The 22135-nt window shown below is 42.0% G+C and overlaps 1 protein-coding gene across 1 annotated transcript in view; it reads right to left on the reverse strand.

The window, feature by feature from the left end:
- The window catches only part of TTN (titin), a 249978-nt gene that overhangs the window by 167070 nt on the left and 60773 nt on the right, over positions 1-22135 (reverse strand). The window contains exons 57-96 of the mRNA XM_074144859.1: positions 21821-22099; positions 21432-21710; positions 21059-21337; positions 20653-20940; positions 20275-20553; positions 19855-20136; positions 19459-19737; positions 19037-19315; positions 18649-18927; positions 18235-18522; positions 17760-18038; positions 17270-17551; positions 16409-16687; positions 16019-16300; positions 15226-15504; positions 14813-15100; positions 14328-14606; positions 13949-14227; positions 13569-13847; positions 13179-13466; positions 12759-13046; positions 11581-11862; positions 10558-10836; positions 10158-10439; positions 9734-10012; positions 9320-9607; positions 8807-9085; positions 8423-8701; positions 8067-8345; positions 7629-7916; positions 7168-7455; positions 4138-4419; positions 3586-3864; positions 3195-3476; positions 2794-3072; positions 2025-2312; positions 1599-1877; positions 1225-1503; positions 848-1126; positions 37-324 (exon numbers count right to left, since the gene is read on the reverse strand). Of these exons, the coding sequence (XP_074000960.1) occupies positions 37-324; positions 848-1126; positions 1225-1503; positions 1599-1877; positions 2025-2312; positions 2794-3072; positions 3195-3476; positions 3586-3864; positions 4138-4419; positions 7168-7455; positions 7629-7916; positions 8067-8345; positions 8423-8701; positions 8807-9085; positions 9320-9607; positions 9734-10012; positions 10158-10439; positions 10558-10836; positions 11581-11862; positions 12759-13046; positions 13179-13466; positions 13569-13847; positions 13949-14227; positions 14328-14606; positions 14813-15100; positions 15226-15504; positions 16019-16300; positions 16409-16687; positions 17270-17551; positions 17760-18038; positions 18235-18522; positions 18649-18927; positions 19037-19315; positions 19459-19737; positions 19855-20136; positions 20275-20553; positions 20653-20940; positions 21059-21337; positions 21432-21710; positions 21821-22099 (11271 nt within the window). The remainder of the gene's footprint in view (positions 1-36; positions 325-847; positions 1127-1224; positions 1504-1598; positions 1878-2024; positions 2313-2793; positions 3073-3194; positions 3477-3585; positions 3865-4137; positions 4420-7167; positions 7456-7628; positions 7917-8066; positions 8346-8422; positions 8702-8806; positions 9086-9319; positions 9608-9733; positions 10013-10157; positions 10440-10557; positions 10837-11580; positions 11863-12758; positions 13047-13178; positions 13467-13568; positions 13848-13948; positions 14228-14327; positions 14607-14812; positions 15101-15225; positions 15505-16018; positions 16301-16408; positions 16688-17269; positions 17552-17759; positions 18039-18234; positions 18523-18648; positions 18928-19036; positions 19316-19458; positions 19738-19854; positions 20137-20274; positions 20554-20652; positions 20941-21058; positions 21338-21431; positions 21711-21820; positions 22100-22135) is intronic.

The following is a 22135-nucleotide window of genomic DNA, read 5'->3' on the forward strand; positions in this document are numbered from 1 at the left end:
AAGATATTTCCATTAAATATTTCACGGCCCACCGACCTGTAAGGACAAGCCTGCCACTAGAAGAAGCAGTCCCAATCGCGTTGGTAGCTGTGCAGGTATATTGCCCAATAAGGGTCCTATCTGTCTTCAAAATCTGGAGAGTTGCTACGTTATCTATGAAGGATGTGTGAACATTGTAGTCCTCTTTCACACGTACACCGTCTTTAAACCAAGATACTTCAATAGGTTCTGAACCAGCAATGCCGCAATCAAATGTAACTGGTAAGCCAGCAGTTTCATGAACATCTCTTAATTTTCGTGTAAAAGAAGGAGGCAGTTTACGGTCTGTAAGAAAACAGGTATTGTACAGTGAGGGCTTTCAGAAGTTATGCACCTATTGTTGTACTCACCAATAATCAGTGCCTAATATACTGAAGAGTATGCTGGATTTTTGCTCAAACTTCTGATTAAAAATGTTATTCAGCATATCATTTATTTGGAACCTGATATGAAAAGAGCACTGTGCGTGTGGTTGCAAGAAAATATATAACCATTCTGCCCCCAATTACACCCAGTAAGCCTATTTAATCCTCGGGACTGCTAATGATGGAAACAACCAAAGCAATATTCTGAATGGGGAAGGAAGATGCCGATGCTTGTATCAGAAGAGCTGTGGTCAGCAAGAGACATATTTCAACTAGCTTTATGGGTAGGCCTTTGTTAATAGAAGACAGTGCCACAAGGCATCTTACGTGTCAAGAAACAGCAAAGTGTTTAAAAGGGAAAAGATAATCCTTGGTTTTTGAAATAGCAAAGCAAACTTAAGAAAAATAGGCCAATTTCCTGTTTTTTAAAATGAGATATTCACCTTGAACTGTCAGCAAAGATGATGAAACAGCTTCCCCAACAGTGTTTTCTACTTTGCAGATGTATTCCCCACTGTCACTACTGTCTACTTGGCTGAAAACCAGAGTGGCAACTTGGTTCTTAAAGTGCATTTTCATAGTAGCAGTTCCTCTCAGCTTTGTATCGCCTTTGTACCATGATACAATCATTTCTGGTGTTCCAGCAACCTGGCACTGTAAGGATGCAGAATCTCCAACAGTCACCTGCACTGGCTCCAAGGGTGTAATGAAGTAAGGTGGTTCTGAAGAAGAAACACACACCATTAGCATAAAAAGGTATTGTGCAGTGACCATTAGTAGTTCAAATAACACTCGATGAAGTGATGGTGGCTTGACGCACCTAGTATTGTGATTGTACCATGACAATTATCTTGTCCAGAGTCATTTTCAATATGACAAGAATATTGCCCCTGATCTTCTAGTTTGCTACTAGGGATTTCCAGTATGGCAGATGTTTCTGTAGTGGTGATGCTGCACTTTTCAGAGTGTGTTATTTTTACTCCATTTTTCTTCCATGTCACTGAAATTGGTGGAGTACCCATATATGTGCATTCCAAGATTAAATTTTTCCCTTTCTCTACACTTAAATCGTTCACCTTCTTCACAAATTTGGCTGGTTCTATAATGAACAATGGGAAGAGAAGAAATTAAATAAAGCCAAGAGATCATGTTTTAGAAGCATAAGAAGTGTAAGAAATAGTAGTCTGGACAAACCTTTGACAAAAAGATGTGTTGTGCAAGAAATTTTCCCTGCCTCATTAGAGATTTGGCAGGTGTAGTCTCCACTCTGAAGTGGATTTACATCAAACAGCTCCAGTTCTGCAATTGAATCTTGCAAGGTGATATTGCACCTGTGTCCTGGTACTAGTTCAACACTACCTCTAAACCATTTAACTTCCAATGGAGAGGAGCCTTTTATGATACTGGTAAAGGTTATGTTTGCTCCAGATAAAACATTCAGTGGTTCAGGTCTCTTCACAAAAGACGGTGGTTCTAAGCATGAAAATTAGAGAGACAGAGAAGTACTTTTGAATTTCTGATGAAGAGCATAAAAACCAGAAATATGTAACAAAGCAAAGAATGAAGTCTTTTTGAAAATATATTTGTGCCCTCTGACTCTGGCTTCCTATTGATACTGACCTCTAACACTCAAAAATGCGCTGCATTCGTCAGACCCAGCTACGTTAGTAGCTGTACACAAATAAGTTCCCATATCAGATTCCTGAAGTCCATTCACTTTCAGAGAACAGGTATTGTCTGTAAGGGTAGCCTGATACTTGTCTCCGCTGGTAATCTCCTGTCCATCATGAAACCAGGAAACCAGAATAGGTGGTGACCCATAAACTTTGCACTCTAGTACAGCTGAAGAACCCAGCTGACCGTATGTTTCTTTCAGTTTTCTTGTGAAAGAAGGAGGTATAATACGATCTGCATTTGTTTTAAAAAAAAAACAAAAATAAAAAATTACTATACAGGAGCTTAAAATGTGAAAAGTTCCCCATGCATAATAAATCAGTTAACTTTATTTTGATATGCCTGCTTTAACACTCTGCTCCTACACACCTAAATCATTGATGGTTAAGGATATACTGGATTTTTCATTCACAGTTTTTGAATGACACCTTTTGGTTTTGCAGTTATTTTTCCTAAGCAACAATATTGCACTAGCTGTCCAAGAAGACATGTAGATTAAAGCTGAAGAAATCAAGCCCCTGCTATGACTCCTGCTGCTCAGAGGTTAGGTAGGCAGCTATTCTTGATGCCTGTCAAAGTGCCATGCCAAGTACTCCTAAGATTATGTAAGCAATGAGTCTCTGAGGCTGCCACTCATGAGAAAGAGTTTGTTATCTGAAGGCTTTGTAAAGGAAGGATAGGATCAGATATTACTCAAAAAGAGTAGTCAACTAACCTGAAACATGCACTGAAGCTGTGCAGCTGCTTTTACCAACACTGTTTTTCACCTCAAAAGTATATTCTCCACTGTCTTCTAGTGCTGCATTGAGGATCTTAAGCCCAGATACTTTGTTGAAGAAACTGATTTTATATTTATGGTCAGTGGACAGTTCATTCCCATCCTTAAACCACCTAGCAGTAAGCTCTGGTGTGCCGTCTACTGTGCATTCCAGAGTACAAGAGTCTCCAGCTGTAACTTTGACTGGGCCTGGCTTCTCTACAATGACTGCAGGTTCTGTAATGAGATGTAAGTCACAACATTTTTAAAAACAACAACGCAATAGTTATTAGTAACATAAAATTAGAAATTTTAAAGCATCTTAAAACACATTGTGTTTTTTATCTCATGCTACCAACCTAGCACCGTCACTGTGGCAAAGCACTCCTGAACTCCAGCATCATTTTTTATCTGACAAATATATTTCCCAGCATTGGCTGGTTCTGCATTTCCAATCCGCATAGTTGCAATGTTTTCTGAATAGGAGATCCAAAGATTATCACTTTCTCTGATGATTTCCCCTTTGTCTTTTAACCACAGAACAGAAATGGGCTGTGATCCTTCTACTGCAGCCTGCAGTTCAATTGACTCTCCAACTACGACAGTGAGATCACTGAGCTTCTTTGCAAAGGTTGGTGGTGCTATTTAAGAGAAGATATTTAACAGTAAAAAACACTCCGGGAGCGGAAAAGTAGGAGGGGAATGACAGGAACAATGAAATGCCAAGAAGGTGCCAATCTTTATACAAACCTCTTAGTGTTACAGAGCCAATACAGGAGTCACTTCCCACATCATTTACAGCTTTACAGTGATATTCACCAACATCTGCAGTATCCGCACTGAGAATGTGAATACTAGCTAGGTAGTTCTCGGACATGACTTTATACTTCTTGCTGCTCCGAATTTCTCGTTTGTCTTTATACCATGAAATCTGGAATGGAGGAGTGCCCTGAAGCTCACATTCCAGGTGAATATCAGACCCTTTCAAGGTCTGGACTGGATGGGGCTTCTTGGTAAAAATGGGGGGTGCTGAAAAAAAAAAAAAAAAAAGAAGGTTTAAAGTTTGTGTTATTTGAGCAAAGGAGATTAAAGAGGACAAACTATTCAAGCAGTCATTCTAATGTAGAGCAGCAAAGACAAACCATAAGAAAGATCTCCCACAGCATAACAAACAGGTAAGAGATATGCCATCTATTCAGACAGGCTTTGGCCTCTCTGACTAAAGAGAGTAGGATTTAACAGCTTTTCCACAAAGGAGGACTCATGCAGATAGAAAGGCAAGGAAAGATTGGTGATTCTGACCTTTTACTTTTAGTGATGTACTGGTGCTTGCACTACCCGCCGAATTCTGAGCTTCACAAGTATAGTCACCACTGTCTTCAACACCGAGGTTGTGCATTTCAATGACTGCCACTGAATCCACAAAGGACATTCTGTATTTTTCACTGGGGTGGATCTCAGTTTCACCTTTGTACCAGGTGACTTTGATTTCTGGAGATCCACCTATTTTGCATTCATACTTAGTGGAATCATGCTGTTTCACAAGTCTTGAGGAGTCTAGTTTCTTAATAAATCTTGGCGGTTCTGGAAAGCCAGAAAGGGGAGATGATGCTTTAAACTGGGCTAATTCTTTCAGTAAGCAGGGAAATACATAACATCAAATGTAAACTTGAGGGACTTATGCAAACATTCTAATTTTGCAATTGCTATGACTTTTCTTTTAGATAATTTCAAGTTGGTCCAAGATCTATCTTAGGAAGGAAAAAAGTTCTCTATCTGTGTTTTGGTTAGTTTCTCCTTACTTTATTTTCCCACTCTACTTCTCCTTCTATGTATTCGGTACAGATCAGCTGATGTGGTTTTCTTCAAGTAATATCCTCTTGCAATACATGAGCAATCAAAATGCCTGATGGAATTGCAAGAATCCAAACTGTTCAGCCAAGAAATATTATTAAAAGCATTTATGCTGAGCAACTGCTTTATATCTTAATATGTCATTAACAATTGATTGATATAGTCAATAAATGTATCTACATTATAACCCTTCACCCATTTATTGCAAAGCCAAACATAAAGGTGCATATAAGGAATAAAAGTCAAGTAGCTCGGGTGGTAAACAGAAGAGGTCCAAAATAATCATACTGAGAAGAATTATGAGATGGCTTGTATCACAGAAATTGCTGTTAAAGGTCCTGTGACTGAAAATTAAACCAGATGGTTACATTTTGTTCTATAAGGAGAGAAAGGAGCAGAGGTTTGGCACTTTTCATCAAAAGTACCATACGGATAATTCAGAATCACAAGACTGAATGCTCATAGATCAAAGGCATAACTAGTGAAACCAAGAGGTGGTAATGTGGGCACAACAAACAAATCTCTCTGCAAAACAGGATGAAGTGCCTCTTTGTGCATCTGTCTGTAAAGTGTAGGAAGAATATCTATTTTATTGTGGGTTATTTCAACCTGTGGAACATGTACAGAACATCCTATGTTCTTAGTAACAAACCTTAGTAACTTCCTTAGAGTTTCTAAAAATAGAAATGATGACTTGTTAAGACAAGGACACTTGGAACCTTAGTAATTTACTATCAGATTTCACTTTGACAAAGAGTTGATTATCTATCCGCATACTAACAGTTGCTGCGTAGTCACACTCTAATGCCATTCCTTTCCAAAACTGAAGATATCCAAGTTAGTAAGGTATCTACTTAGAATGTAAACAGTTTCTAGAACCTACAGCAGTAGTTAAAACTGCAGATTGGGAACATTAGATGTTAATGTGGGAAAGTTAATGAAAAACTGGGAGATTTTCAAGGTCAGTTGAACAAAAGATCTTAATTCTACAAAGAAAAGGCAGTGTGTCATAGAAGTGAGACAGCATCTGCTCAAGATAAACACACACAAATCAATGCACACAAATATCTTGCCCTTCCAAGTTCTATAGAAATTGGCTGACAATGAACATCATTAATTTTACAGGCTTGGGGAAACTGTACAAATTCTAAAGGACTGAAGTGAGTGCCAGTGTAAGTTAAGGATCAAAAAAGAAAATAATAATCCTGGGGAAAAATAATTTCAGCATTTTATGAATAAAGATTTGAAGAGTAAGAAAACAAATAAGGTCTGTTGGGATCATTTTATGAATGGTAACTTCAGTCAAATAAACCTATTAATGTTATCACTAATAATAAACAGAACTGTGATTCTGGTGGAAACAAGCTTTAAATCTTTTAAAGAGGTTAGATTTCTTGCTACAATCTTTCAATGCTTTTTGTAAGTCAAGTTATATAATAACAGCATCTCACCCTGCCACTAAATTCACAGGTAATTCAGTCTGCCATACTCTCCCCACGCCTACCAAGAAAAATCCATACAGATAGAATATACTCTACATACATATAATACATTTGACAAGCAATTATTACAAAATCTTGCTAGTGGTAGTTCAGCTTCTTGTGTTGTTTGTCTTAGAGAGTAAAAGTCAAAGTGGTTACTCTTCAAATACTTTTGTTGTTGGTTTTTTTTTCTCCCAAACTCATACAGAGGGGGAAAAAAAAAAATCAAAAAAACCAAACACTGAGCCAAACAGGGACATTTGAACTCATGCATAATTTAAGTAGTGATTTTATGTTTGTTCTTTCATAAAATCAGTAAGAATGAGATATCTGGATTTATTTATAGCTGTTCCGATGTTCCCACCTACACTGAGGCAATTACACTAATATACAAGTGTCACTTGTATCAAAACAGTTTGATCCAGTCATAAATTTAGATCATTGAAACGTATAAGATCCACAGACTATGTAGAGAAGTGAAGTGTTGGCAGAATTGCTATTTGTCACCAAGTCTGCCCTCAGATCCTCCAGTTTTGCTGTCTAGAACAGCTTTCAGTCTGTGAAAGAGTAAAACTATTTTCAGGAGCTGCATACCCAGTAAAATTACATTTAAGTCTCATAAGTGAACTGAGTTTCTCTCAGTTACCTTTCCCTCCCCTGGACAATTTAGTGAATGTCACTGCTGGATAAAGACTTTAAGGAAGACAGATTTTGCTGGCCAACAGGGCCATTCCTAAAGGTGCAACAGGGTACTAAGTCAGAGTTAACATTTCAGTGGAAGAATCCCTTTGATAAGACAAATCACACACTATACCAGACCAGAAGAAAGAAAAATAAGCATTTAAGTATTACAATAATATTTAAATGGACTAAGACATCTCATTGTAATCTCTTGTAAAGGTTGTTAGTCTCACACATGTCTGCATTCACGGCTTTGTTTTCCAGGTGTCTGCCTTGCAAAGAAAATCCGCATGAACACTAAAGCTCACAGCAATACCTTGTACAGCCAGCTGAGCTGCGCACGCATCCTTTCCAACACTGTTGCTGGCAGTACATGTGTAGAGTCCAGCATCCCCTTTACCAACTTTTAGGACTGTCAACCTGGCTGTGTTTTCCACCAGCGTCATCTTGTAGTTGCCACCTGGGCGGATCTCTCTGTTGTCTCTGGTCCAAGTAATCCTCATGGGAGCAGAGCCAGTCACGTGACACTTAAAGGTTGCACTTTCCCCTAATGCCACATCAATAGATACTGGCTTGATGTCAAAGAAGGGGGGTTGTAAATGTTCTGCAAAGAGGAAAGCACGGCAGAGTTCAACACCAAGCCCTTCTCAACACACAATTCACCATGCCATGCCCGTGCTCCCTGGCCACTGTACAGTGGGCAGAGTGGGAAAAAGGGTGAAGAAATAAAAAAGCAAAGACATACAAAAGATCTTTGTCTAAGTGTGAGCTACAAACCTGTAAGGAGAAGTTTGGCACTGGAAGACGCAGTTCCCAGAGCATTTTGGGCTGAGCAAGTATATTGGCCGCAGTAAGCCATACTAGTTTCCAAGATCTGGAGAGTTGCAACATTGTTTAAGAAGGCTGATTGCACATTATCACTGTCACTTAAGAGAACCCCATCCTTGTACCAAGACACCTGGATAGGCTCTGAGCCATTTATGCGGCAATCAAACGTCACTGGGGCACCAACCGCCTCCTGAATATCTTTCAGTTTTCTCGCAAACGTAGGGGGAAGCTGACGTTCTGCAAAACAGTAATAATCACCGCTATAAGTAGCAAGCCACCCTGTCAATGTAGAATTTACTAATTCTGAAATTAATAAGAACCCCTTTCTGTAGACAACAAAATGTTCCTACAAACTACCCCAGGAAAGAGTGGCCATTGGCCCATCACCTTTAACAACAAGCAAAGCTGTGGAGGTGGCGAAGCCAACGCTATTTTCTGCTTTGCAGATATATTCTCCAATGTCACTGTCCTCCACGGTGGAGAATGCCAGCGTTGCCACATTATTCTTGAAGTGCATTTTGTAAGCCTGTGTTGATCTGAGCTTGGTGTCATCTTTGTACCAGGACACCTTGATTTCTGGTGCACCACCAATCTGGCATTTTAAGATCAAGGGTTCGCCAACCTTCACCTCCACACGGTCCAGATGTGTGACAAAATAGGGTGGTTCTAGGGAAGGAGAGAGAATGGTGAGCAGAGACAGAGCATCACTGGAGTGCCTATGAGGAATGAGGGGTGATGCGTACCTAAGATGGATACAAGGCTGTGGCAAACATCCCCACCCGCCTCATTTGCCACCTCACAGGTGTATTCGCCTTCATCGCTCTTGGTGCTATTGAAGATTTCAAGAATGCCAGATTTGTCAGTAGTTGTAACACTGCAGCGTGGAGACTGAGCAATGGGCATGCCATTTCTTTTCCAGGTGACAGAGATGGGAGGGGTGCCTATGTAGCTGCTTTCCAGCACAATGGACTTCCCCTGCTCCACACTGAAATCACTTAATTTCTTCACAAAGACTGCAGGCTCTGTGGGGAGGCATAGATCAGTAGTGAGAGGGACAGATGTGGCAGGGCTGCAGGCAGAGTGTGAAGGGAGATACCTTTGCATAACACGCACACACACAAACACACCTTTCACAAAGAGTTGGGTTGTGCATGAGGCACTGCCAGCATCATTTGTGACCACGCAGGCATAGTCCCCACTGTGGCCTGGTTCCACGTTGTAGAGCTGCAGTTGTGCCGCAGACTCGTCCAGAGAGATGGAGCAGTTGCTGTCCGGCACCAGCTCCCTGATGCCTCGGAACCAGGTCACTTTGAAGGGAGTACTACCCTTGATGTAGCTGGTGAATGTCACACTTGATCCAGGCAAAACTTCCTGGGGATCAGGTGTCTTCACAAAAGAAGGTGGTTCTAAGGATCATGCAAAGAAATGAAGAGGAGAAAGATGTTAATAGGAGAGTGTCTGTGGGGGCGGAATACTGGAGCAGGCTGGAGTCCAAAGAAAGAGAGAAAGAGGGAGAAAACAGAAAAAAAAAAAAAAAGGAAAAGAAAAGAAAAGAAAAAGAAGCCATGGGAAACCAGAGGGAAGAAAGAGAAGAGGGAAGAAGAATTTTGTTGAAGGGGCTGTAATATCTTTCCACTGACCTTGCACAGTCAAGAAAGCACTGCATTCATCAGATCCTGCCACGTTGGCTGCCACACAGGTATACGGCCCTGTATCTGTGATATCCAGGGCGTTCAGTTTTAAAGCACAAACATTATCCAAGAATGATATTTCATATTTTTCTCCACTAACAATCTCATTCCCATCCTGAAACCAGGCCACAGATATGGGAGATGTGCCAGACACTTTGCACTCCAGAAGCACTGAGGATCCCAGTACCCCATTTGTTTCCTTTAGTTTTCTTGAGAATGAAGGAGGGACAAGACGATCTAAGTAGGACAGAACAGAAGAACAAGAGGAAAAGTGTTGAGGGTTTTTTTTTAAGGGGATAGGAAAAAGGGAAAAAAAAAGCTTCTTTTAAAGAGAAGTGTGAACAACAAAGACATAGAGCTGACCTGAAACATCAACTGAAGAAGTGCAACTGCTGTCCCCCACCTCATTGTGCACCTCAAAAGTATACAAGCCCTTGTCTCCCCTGTCTGCAGAAAAGACTTTCAAAGTGGATATATTGTTGAAAAAGGTAATTTGGTATTTGCGGTCACTCCTTAATTCTCTGCCATCTTTGTACCACTTAGTGATAAGTTCAGGTGTTCCTCCTACTTTGCACTCCAATGTAAAAGGATTACCAGCCATTACTGTGATTGGCTCGGTCTTCTCTAAGATGACTGCTGGTTCTGAAATAGGAATGGACGGGTCAGTGTGTCATAAGGAAATCTACCCGCAAACCAGTGAGCACAGAATATAAGCAGAAAATAAAGCCTGGTAGAGGCAATTGTGCTAAGTGTAAGATATAGTACCTGTGAAGAAGGCTATACCCACCTAGGACTTGTAAAAAGGCAGAGCACTCCCGCATGCCAGCATCATTTTTGATCTGGCAGATGTATTTCCCAACATCAGCTCCCTCTGCACTGGCAATCTCAAGAGTTGCAATGTTGTCCATAAACCACATTTGGACATTTTCACTCTCTCTAATAACTTCACCCTTGTCCTTGAGCCAGACAACAGAAATTGGTGGGGATCCTTCCACCACTGCCTGCAGGGCTGTTGGCTCCCCGATGAAGATTGCAGTGTCACTCAGCTTCTTGGCAAATCGTGGGGGTTCTGATGGCAAAAACAGGGAGGCAGAGAAAGGTTAATCTTGCATGCCAGCTTGGAAGAGGGACAGCCAGGAGATCAAGAAAGGAGAGTGGTCATGCTGTTGATTCTCTAGCATACAAACCTTTGAATTTCACTGGGCAGGTGCAAGTGTCGCTTCCCACCTCATTCATAGCTTTGCATTGATATTCTCCAGTATCTTGAGATTCCAGATTGAGAATATGAAGACTGGCAATGGAGTGCTTTGCTGTCACCTTGAACTTCTTGCTGCTCCTGACCTGCCTCCGATCCTTGAACCAAGCCACCTCAAAGGGTGGAGTGCCCGCTATCTCACACTGAAGGATAACATCTGAGCCTTTAAGTGTGTCCACAGGGCTCGGCACCTTGCTAAAAACAGGTGGTTCTATAAAAAAAGAATCACATCATAATATGTGAGCCTGCTTTCCTGGGTGGGTTTCTGGATAGTAGCAGAAGGCAACATATTCAGGAAGGGGGCCTACACTTATTCTTGTAAACCCATATTTAGCTTCCAAATATGTGGCCTCATCTCTAAAAAATGCTGAGCCCTGTCATCCCCCAGCAAGCCATCCCAGGTCTCAGAGTCCCAAGGGCAGAAAATGTGACACTTCTGCACCTGTTTGGAGTCAGTGCTCAGTGCCCCTCCCCAAAAACCACTCTCCCCTCTCACCAGGACCACATTCCAGCTTTCCCTGCCTCTTCCAGTCATGAAAGCTACCATCAGTGAGGCTCAGCAACACAGCCTCCTCTTCCGTCTTAAATTTCATTCCTGCCAGGATCACTGTGTATAAAGAGGAGGCAGAGGGATGGTTACATAGTATGCCCAGCTCCCTCACCATGGCTGGTGCTCCATCTAGTCCATACTTCCCTTGTGACCTGACAAGCTTGCCTTATTCAGCTTGCATTTGACTTAAATGGGGAGACAAGGGAATGGCTGCACAGTGCTGAACACCCACCACTATTTCCTGCCTGGTGTCCCCAGCTTAAACACAGCAGTGTTTGAATGTGAGAGCAGCTGGAGAGACACTGCCGCAGCAGCCACCAACTGCCATAGCAGCAGCTCCCTGGGCAGCTCGGAGCAGTCCCAGAAGCCAGGGATTCCCATGGTGTGTGGATCCACACTGCTAACCTTTCACTGTGATTGAAGTGCTGCAGCTGGCTGTGCCGGCAGAGTTATGGGCTTCACATATGTAATCGCCGGCATCTTCAGTGTTGGCACCCAAGATGGTTAGCATCGCCATGGAGTCTACAAAGGACATGTGGAGCCTGTCGCTCGTCTGGAGTGCCTGATCATTTTTATACCACACTGTTCTGATCTCTGGTGTGCCACTGATTTTACATTCAAGTTGAACTGTGTCTCCCTGCCTCACGAACCGCAAAGCTTCAGGCTTCTTGATGAACTTGGGAGGTTCTGCAGAACAGAATAAGTATGTAGAGAGTGACAGTGCTTGCCATGTGAAATCTTCAGTGCTGAGCAAGAGTTATGGGGAGCACAAGAGTATTGGGGCACAACAAAGTAAGCTTGCTACAGCAGCTGGCTGTATCCCCAACCAGAGTTTCCTCTCAAGGAAAGACGCAAGACGGAGAAAAGAAGGCAAAGACAACAACTAAAACTATGTTCTGCCAACTCAGGACTCTGCTGAATCGGAGTAGCTGGAGCTGTAAAAAATACATGAAGGACGATTGCTCCACCCAAGGGAAATTTTGCTCTTACTTTTGAGGAATGAAAATATCCCCAGGCCAGCCTGAAAGATTTGACAAGCCCTTCACCACCAGGAGCAGCAGAAACACGGTAGGGATAGTTTCACTTGCTTACACGCCTTTAAAACATATTTCTACATGAAGACCTTAAGTGATTCATAGTCTAGATTAAATCAGCAATTCAGAACTCCAATTGAAATCTTTAGCAAATTTGAAAGAGTAACTAATTCCGGCCTACAAACGTAAGGTAGTTTTATTTACCATATTTATTCACCATTTTCCGTATAGCAATCGCTATGTGTGAATACCACTGCGACTGTAGTTCAAGCACTAATGACAAAGGAAAAAGCAGGGTGAGCGCAACTCTCCATACAAACACACACATACATACACAAAGGGACCTTTGCCTTTGGAGATTTTGCAGGCACTCAAAGCTTCTACTGTCATATAGTATGTTAGGAGAAGGTTGTCACATGGTATGTGTCTGCCTTCTGGAAAGCTACTTTTTATATATTTCCAAACTGGAAAGGGTGGAATATGAGACTCAGTAACAAAGAGATCTCTTTGGCCAAGAAAAAGAAAACACACCAACAAAGGTGACAATACCTTTGACACTGAGTTGGGCTGAGCAAAAGTCTTTCCCAGCTTCATTACTAGCTTGGCAAGTATATTGGCCAGAGTCTCCTTTACCCACTCTGAGCACTCGAAGGTGGGCTGTGTTGGCTACAAATGTAATATTGAAGTTTCCTCCAGTTCGAATCTCCCGACCATCCTTGGACCAGGTGATGTGCATTGGCTGGGCTCCAGTAACATGGCATTCAAAGTCAGCACTTTCTCCAAAAGGCACATCAATAGATTCTGGTTTGGTATCAAAGACAGGTGCTTTCTTGGGTTCTAGAAACACAAAAAAACATTGTAATACGCATAACTCGAGAAACAGCTAATCCAACATACGGATACCATCACATGCAGGAAATGGGAAGGGGAAGCCTATGATCCAGGCAAAAGTTTTGTAAGCCAACACACCTGCCACTGTGAGCCGAGCACTTGAGGTGGCAGTGCCCACAGCATTGGTGGCTGTGCAGGAGTACTGCCCGGTATGATTCATCTCAGTTTGCACCAGTTGCAGCACTGCAACATTATCTACAAAGGATGTGTGCACATTGTCGTCATCACTTAGCAGCACACCATCTTTATGCCAAGTCACATTAATGGGCTCAGAGCCATTGAGTCGACACATAAATTTAAGGGGTAAACCAACAGGGTGCTCGATGTCCTTTAATTTTCTTGCAAAGGAAGGTGGTCGTTTGCGCTCTAGAAGAAAGTGAGTAAAGGATAAATATGCCCCAGGAAGCAATTTTTTTACAGTTTCGCAAGAGCAAAAGAATTTGTATCAAGCTAATATAAAATCATCACCTTGAACTGTTAAGAGAGCCTTTGTAGATGCAGTTCCTACACTGTTTTCTGCCTTGCAGATATATTCTCCACTGTCATTGCTAACCACTTTGTTGAAAATGAGTGTAGCAACGTTGTCTTTAAAGAACACTTTGTACTCAGGAGTAGACCTGAGTTTTGTATCACCTTTGTACCAAGACACAGTGATTTCTGGTGTTCCAGCAACATGGCATTGCAATGTTGTATAATCCCCAACTGACACCTCAAGAGGTTCCAAGTGTGTAACAAAATAGGGAGGTTCTAAAAAGAGAAGCAATTAGATAGGCTCGTTATAGTGCCAGGCCTTGGAAAGCATACACTTGAAAGAACAGGCAAGAAAAAGAAGCAAAGGCAGCACACACCTAGGGTAGAGACTACAGCCTCACAAACATCTCTTCCTGCCTCATTTTCAACATGACAGGTGTATTCTCCTGCATCTTCTTTGGTGCTGTCAAGTATTTCCAGGATGCAGGATTTCTCTGTGGTGGTGATGCTACACTTCTGAGATTGAGAGATGGTGTGGCCGTTCTTCTTCCACGTCACAGAGATCGGGAGGCTGCCTGTGTAAGTGCCCTCCAAGATGATGGGCTTGCCAGGCTCCACATACTGATCGCTCAGTTTCTTCACAAAGACAGCTGGCTCTAATGAAGGATAAGAAGTCACAAATGTTGAGTATGGCAGGACAAATGGAGGGAAGGAAACAATATTCAAGGTAAATGGAGAGACGCAATCTTTACAAACCTTTTACTGTAAGGTATGTTGTACAATTTGCCCTGCCAGCATCATTAGTCACTAGACAAGTATACTCTCCACTTTGGAGAAGAGTTACATCAAATAACTCAAGTTCCACAATGGAGTCCTCCAAGTAGATATTGCACTTGTCCCCTGGCACAAGCTCATTGGCCCCTTTAAACCAGTTCACCTTAAAAGGAGGGGTTCCTCTGATAACACATGTAAAAGTGATGCTTGTGCCTGGCAAGACATCCAGAGGCTCTGGTGTCCTCTCAAAAGAAGGTGGTTCTAAACACACAAGAGAAAAAGAGAGATAAAAAAGGTTGCTACAGCGTAACCCTGGCATTTCCACACACCTAGTGAAGATAGAAAACAAAATCTTTATTTTCCAGTGAGTAATTTCACCCGAGTATATTTACAGAAGACCACAGGCAATTTCAAGAGAGAAAGAGAAAAGAATAGCTCAGAGAGCTTCCTGACCCTCATATACTGACCTTGTACGGTCAATACAGCACTGCATTCATCTGCACCAGCTATGTTGGTAGCTTTGCAGGTGTAAGTTCCAGTATCTGAGTTGCTTAGTGAATTAACTTCTAAAATACATAGGTTATCTGAAAAGGAGATTTGATATTTTTCCCCACTGATTAACTTATTTCCATTTTGGAACCAGGCAACAGAAATAGGAGGTGAACCCGACACTTTGCATTCCAGCAATGCTGAGGAACCCAGGACACAAGGGGTTTCCTTTAGTTTTCTTGTGAAAGAAGGAGGAATGATTCGATCTGCATAAGAAAACATAATAAATCCATGGTTAGAGAAAAAAGGAGGGAAGGAATGGTAGAAAGGAAAGAGAACATGACCGAAAGAAAGTTTTTGTAAAAGATAGAAGACAAGCAACCAAACCCACCTAAAACATCAACCGATGCTGTGCAACTGCTTTTCCCCACATCATTCTGCACTGCGAAAGTGTACAATCCGCCATCTTCCTTTTCTGCATCCATAATTTTAAGTGTAGACACTTTATTGAGGAAAGTAATTCTGTATTTTTGGCTGCTGGTCAGCTCTTTGCCATCCTTGAACCACCCAGTGGAAAGCTCTGGTGTGCCTGCCACTTTGCACTCCAAAGTACAGATGTCTCCTATAGTAACTCTCATTGGCTCTGCTTTCTCTACAATGACTGCAGGCTCTGGAAGGAGAGATGGGTAACATGTCTGGTGAAAACAGGATTGGATTAGTACTACCTATAAGTATTATAGCACTATAAGATGGGGCTTACACATTTGATTTTAAGGATATCTCCATTTTGTTGGACTGGGGAATTTTTTCAGCTCTGATTTTTCTACCCTTTATTCTACCCTAAACTGGAGATTTCAGATGCTCTCCAAAATGAAGTAAAAACACTTTTAAATTCCTAGGAGAGAAATGTAACTGTCTGTTCCTCTCCAAGCAGGCATGAGCAGAAGACATGACTTAGAAATCCAGTCAACTGGATCCCATCACAGTGTAGAGGGCTGCGGTTCCTTTCACTCCTATGTCTGGCCAACTGGAAATAAGGAACCTGACTATTGCTTTCTGGGGACACAAGGATTCTGTTTTGATTGTTTTGAACTCAGTGGCATAAGCAAAGCATACAGCTGACACTGAATAGCCAAGTTCCTAACTTCAAAAAAAATCTTTTATGAACTTGTGCTTTTACCAACCTAAAATAGTTAAGGTAGCCATGCACTCGCGACTTCCAGCATCATTTCTGATCTGACAGATGTATTTTCCAGCATTGCTTGTATCTGTGTGCACAAGTTGTAAAGTTGCAATATTTTCCATAAATGTGATCTTCGTGTTTTCACTTTCTCTAATAATTTCCTCTTTGTCTTTAAGCCACTGCACAGAAATCGGCTGGGAACCCTCCACTCTTGCTTGTAACTCCACTGGTTCACCAACCACAACAGTCATGCTGTTTATTTTAGTCAAGAATTTCGGTGGTTCTGAAGAAGAAATATGTAATTATAGTGATAACTCACAGTGTTTATGTAAAGAAGATCAATGCAGTGCCATTGGGAGCACTTCAGAAGGCATATGTACCCATACTTTACCTTTCAGCTTCATAGTGCAAAAGCAAGTGTCACTTCCTACATCATTCTGTGCTTTGCACTGATATTCACCAACATCTGCAGCTTCAACATTAAGAATGCGAATGCTTGTATGGTAGTTTTTGGCTGTAACCTTATACTTCTTACTACTGCGGATTTGTCTCCTGTCTTTGTACCAGGTAACGTCAAATGGTGGTGTTCCTGAAATCTCACATTCCAGGCTAACCTCAGTTCCTCTCAGCATGTCAACTGGAGAGGGCTTCCTGCTAAAGACAGGAGGTTCTGACAAAGGAAGAAAGGAACATTTTTAGAAAGGAATCTGGAGTTATTTGACCAAAACCAGTTTACTGAGACCAGTTTCTACACAATGAGGCTACTGAGATAAACAACAGAATGGTGAAGGACTTTCCTAGTTTTCTAGGCACATTATGAAATGATCTTGCAGGTATGTGAGCATTCAGAACTCTTAGCTCCTCTATAGACAGGGTAAACAGGAGTGACCCTTGGCAGAGAGGGTACAAGCCTCATTTAGCAGGTAGTAGTCTTAAATACAGAGTGTAAAACTGACACTGATCAGTTTAGGTCTGTTCTTCACATTTTAGCTCCTTGATATAACAATTCCTACTATGATCTGTCTTGGATGTTGAAAATCATAGAATTGGGGAACACTCATCTGCATTAAGAACAATATCTCTCTTGTTCGGGCCCCGGCAGATGGAGTGAGGGGGCATCAAGAAAAAAACATGACATGAAGAAAAAGGTAGTCCTAAAAAAACAAATTAATCTCATGATCCTGTGGATTTCCAAGGGATAAAACCACCAGAGAGAAATAAGATATAGTCCGAGAACAAGAGGATGGCTAACCTTTCACTGTGACTTTGGTGCTACAGCTGGCCTTTCCGGCGGGGTTCTGAGCTTCACAGATGTAGTCACCGCTCTCGTCAGTACTGAGGTGATTCATTTCCAGCACAGCCACAGAATCAATGAATGACATCCGGAATTTTTCACTGGCAACAATTTCATGGTCATTTCTGAACCACACTACTTTCATCTCTGGAGATCCACTTACTTTGCACTCAAGCCGGGCCGAGTCACCCTGCTTGACTACTCTTGCCACCTCTAGCTTCTTAGAGAACTTGGGTGGTTCTAAAAAACCAGAAAAGTGGGGTCAGGAAGGTCTGAATTAATAATGGAAAGAAAAGAGGAGAGAAAGAGCCAAACAACTGTGGGTTGCAAACACAGGGTAGGGAATTCACTTGACAGCATATCAAAGATCACTGAGATGTGCGCTTGGGAAAAAGGAAAGAAAAGAAATAGACAAGAAGACTGCAATACAACAAGAAAGAGTGCACACCTGTTACCATCAATGTTGTAGTGCAAGAGTCACTGCCAACGTCATTTGAAACGTGGCAAGTGTAGTGCCCACTCCTAGAAGTATCCACTGAATAGAGGGTTAAGAATCCAGTTGACCCTTCAATCCCAATGAAACAAGTTGGACCAGATACAAGTTCTAAGTCTTCTTTGAACCACTTTACTGTAAAGGGTGGCGTTCCTTTTAGTGTGGCCTTAAACTCCACTGTGGAATCTGGGATGGCTTGCTGGCTTTCAGGTTTTACTAAGAAGCTTGGTGGCTCTGCAGTTTTTAAGAAAAAGAAATATTCAGTTACATCAGAAATGTCTAAGAATGAAGAAAATTAGTGAGGTAAACTTGGAGATTGAGTTTTCAGCATTAATATTAAGAGGTATAAGAAAGTTATGTTAGCATAAGATTTAAGGTATTTTCCCAGCGTTTATCACAAATAAGAAGAGGTAGTAAAAGAGTTTCAAACCTTTCACAGTCAGGACAGCACTGCAAGAATCATTCCCGGCAACATTAGAGACACTGCATGTATAATTTGCACTGTCTGCCAGTTCTAGATTAGCAATCTCGAGCGACACAGTGTTCTCATGGCACAGGCTTCTATATTTTGCACTGTCAGTTATCTCTTTTCCATCCTTAAACCATTTTGCAGTAATGGGGAGTGACCCAGAAACTTTGCATTCCATTTGGATAGAAGATCCGCGAATGGTATCCTTTTTGGTTAGCTTTTTGATAAATGCAGGAGGAATTGATTGATCTGCCCAACACAAAAAAAAATGGCAAAAACCGCACTGGTTACCTTCTTGCCTTTCACAAACAGAGATTATTATTTTTTCATTTCCTCCCTGCTGGATTGGCAAATTTGCCAAATGACAATACAAACCTAGCACAGTCAGAACAGCTTCACAGGTGCTACTTCCGAAGTCATTTTCAACCTTAAAACTGTATGTACCACTATCCTCCTTTGATACAGGTTCAATCCTGAAACTGGCCACGTTGTTTTCAAAGCTCATTGTGTAGTATCTACTGGGCAGGAGCTGTTTGCCATCTTTGTACCATCTTATTCGGAGCTCTGGTGTTCCAGCCACAGTACACTCCAAAGTCACAGGGTCTCTTTCAGTGACTTTAAGAGATTTAGCCTTTTCTATGATTTGTGCAGGCTCTGAGGTATAAAGAGTATAAAAATGGCAGTTAGTTACACAGGTAAGGGACTGACTTTGCAAGTGTTCATCAAGGATGAGCTTGAAGGGTCACACCTTGTACACACACACCTTGTACAAAGAGCAGAGCAAAGCACTTCTCCACACCGGACTCGTTCTTTGCCTGGCAGGTGTATCTCCCTCTGTGGCTGAGGTCAACATTGATAAGTTTCATTGTGGCCACTCTGTTCTCAAAGGTAATATGGTGGTGCTCATCATCTTCTAGTATTTTCTCGTCTTTTATCCATGACACAGATAAAGGTTGAGCACCTGCTACGACGCACTGGAAGACTGCAGTTCCTTTCAAAATGCTAGTGATGTTCTCCAGTTTCTTGACAAAGGATGGTGGTTCTGTGGTGTGAGGTTTTGTTTGTTGTTTGGAAGAGAAGTCATGGAAAGGGAAGAGGGGAAAGAGAGATCATATAGAGTCATCCTAGTCACTACAGTTTAGCTAGGGGATGTAATGTTTGGAATATGCTTCCCAGAGGACTGACCTTTCAAGCTGAGCCTTGTACTGCAAGAACAGCTCCCACCTTCATTTGATATAATACACTGATATTCACCAACATCCGTGACATCACAGTTAGTCACATTAAGAGTAAATACTGATTCTTTGGTGGAGATGGCATATTTCTTGCTGCTGAACATCTCCTTATTGTTCTTCAGCCACTTCACCTCAAATGGAGGAGTACCAGTCACCTCACACTCAAGTGTGGCCTCCAAACCCTTCACTACCTCCGTGGGTCTCAACTCCCGAACAAATGTTGGAGGCTCTACAAAGAGGAATGAGGGGAAAGTAGATAGTAATGTAGAACGGTTTGGAGGGGAGAGTTCTCCCCTGCTGCACCACGCCAGCTATGCAGCATGATAAAAATATGGTCAAAACCAACCTTTTACTTTCAGCTCGACGCTGCAGCTCTCACTACCTGCATCATTGTGGGCTTCACAAACATAAATCCCACTATCTGACACTCTGGCTTGAGTGACTTTCAAAGTGGCTAAACCGTCGATGAAGGAGATGCCATACTTAGCTTGGTCAGTCACTTCATTCCCGTCCAGGTACCATGTGACGTGGATCTCTGGCGTGCCTACTACCTGGCACTCAAAAGTTGTGGACTGTCCTTCACGCAAAGCTACTACAGAAGTTGGCATCTGAATAAATCTGGGGGGCTCTAGAAGATGGACAGAAAAAATGGGGCTTTATAATATTCAAGGTGGTTTAAAGAAATACAAGGGTTTCCTAACCCCTCCCCCCCAAACTGCACCAAAAAATCAGAACCACAAAATGAGAACAACATTGGGTTGCACACCTTTTACAAACAGAGATGCTTTGCAAGTTGCAGTCCCCACATCATTGCTTATCTGACAAGTGTAGTTCCCAGAGTCAGATGTCCTAGCTGAGAAGAGCTCCAGTACACTGGATGTGTTGTCCTTCCAGACAGATCGATTGGCTCCAGAGAGGAGCTCCTGGCTGTCTTTAAACCACTTTATCTGCAGAGGAGTAGAGCCTTTCACCAGTGCTTTGAACTGAACCCTAGCATTAGGCACAACCTCTTGGGACTGGGGTTTTTCCACAAAATATGGCGGTTCTATAACAAGTAAAAAGGAAGAAAGAGGATTACTCTGAGACAGAGGAATTCCAAATGTTGAATGAGACACCTAACAGACGACAAAGAAGGAGTTCAAACCTTTGACTGTTAAGAACCCGCTGCATTGGTTGCTTCCTGCTTTATTTGTTGCTTCACAGGTGTAAGAGCCACTGTCTGTGCCTTCCAGCTTAGTGATTTCTAGAAATGCAGTATTATCATGGAAAGAATATTTGTGCTTTTCACTTGCTGTTATTTCTTGGCCGTCCTTGTACCACTGGATACTTATAGGATGTGAACCAGACACTATGCATTCCAGGTGGACAAAAGACCCTTTAATGCTGTCCATTTTCTTGAGCTTTTTGGTGAATTTAGGTGGTATAATAAGATCTATGCAAGACAGAGTAAAAAGAAAAAGCATTAAATTTAACCTTGACTGTGGCAAAAGTCAGCTCGGGAGAAAAGACTTTGTATATAAAAAAAATGATAATAGAGAGACCGTACACACCTAGGACGTTAATACTGGCAGAACAGCTGCTGCTCCCAACATCATTGTGAACCTCAAAGATGTATTCCCCACTATCTTTCTTTTCTGCATGAAGCACCTTTAGGACTGAGACAGTGTCTGTAACACTGATCTTGTATTTTGGGCCTAATGTCAGTTCCTTGCCATCTTTGAACCATTTGGCTGTAATATCTTTGGTTCCTGAAAATTTACACTGCAAGGTTGCTGGGTCTCCCTCGGTCACATCTATTGACACAGCCTTGTCCACAATTGTAGCAGGTTCTGTTGTAAACAAGGAGACAGAGTGTTAAGAGCATCTGTAAGAATCACAAAGAAATCGTCTGAGATCACTACAAGCCCTCAGGGCAGGACCAACCTTTGACAGTCAGCAGAGCAGAACACCTCTGAATTCCCGCCTCATTTTTAGCCTGACAAAAATATTTCCCATCATGTTTCAGTTCAATAGATCTCACTAGAAGAGTGGCAACATTATTCACAAAGGTCATTTTGATATTGTTGTCTTCAATCACTTCATCATTGTCTTTGAGCCAGGACACAGTGATGGGCAAGGAGCCTTTAATAGCAGCCTGAAACACGACTGTGCCCCCTCGAAGGGAACTAATGTTTTCTATCCTCTTCAAGAACTGTGGGGGCTCTGGCAGGAAGAAAGTGGCTATGTAAGTATGGGTCTGGTGCATGACAGTGTGGCATGGAAACCACACTGGGATAACAGCATGCTAGGGGTGTTATGCATCTTGCACTAACCTTTCAGTGTGACCTCTGAACTGCAGAGGCAGCTCCCAACATCATTTGTTACTCTACACTGATACTCGCCAACATCAGAAGCATCAAACCTGAAAATGTGGAGGCTAATCAAAGATTTCTCAATGCTTATTCTGTGCTTCTTACTGTTCCGCACGGGTTTATCATCTTTCACCCAAAACACTTCAAAGGGAGGCGTGCCAAGCACCTCGCACTCCAAAACCACATCAGAATCCTTCAAGACTTCCATGGATTGAAACTCCTTGCTAAAATAAGGTGACTCTACAGTGCAAAAGAGAGAGTGCAGTTTGTATTAAT

Source organism: Numenius arquata, chromosome 3 (assembly GCF_964106895.1).
Source record: "Numenius arquata chromosome 3, bNumArq3.hap1.1, whole genome shotgun sequence".
Lineage (NCBI taxonomy): Eukaryota > Metazoa > Chordata > Aves > Charadriiformes > Scolopacidae > Numenius > Numenius arquata.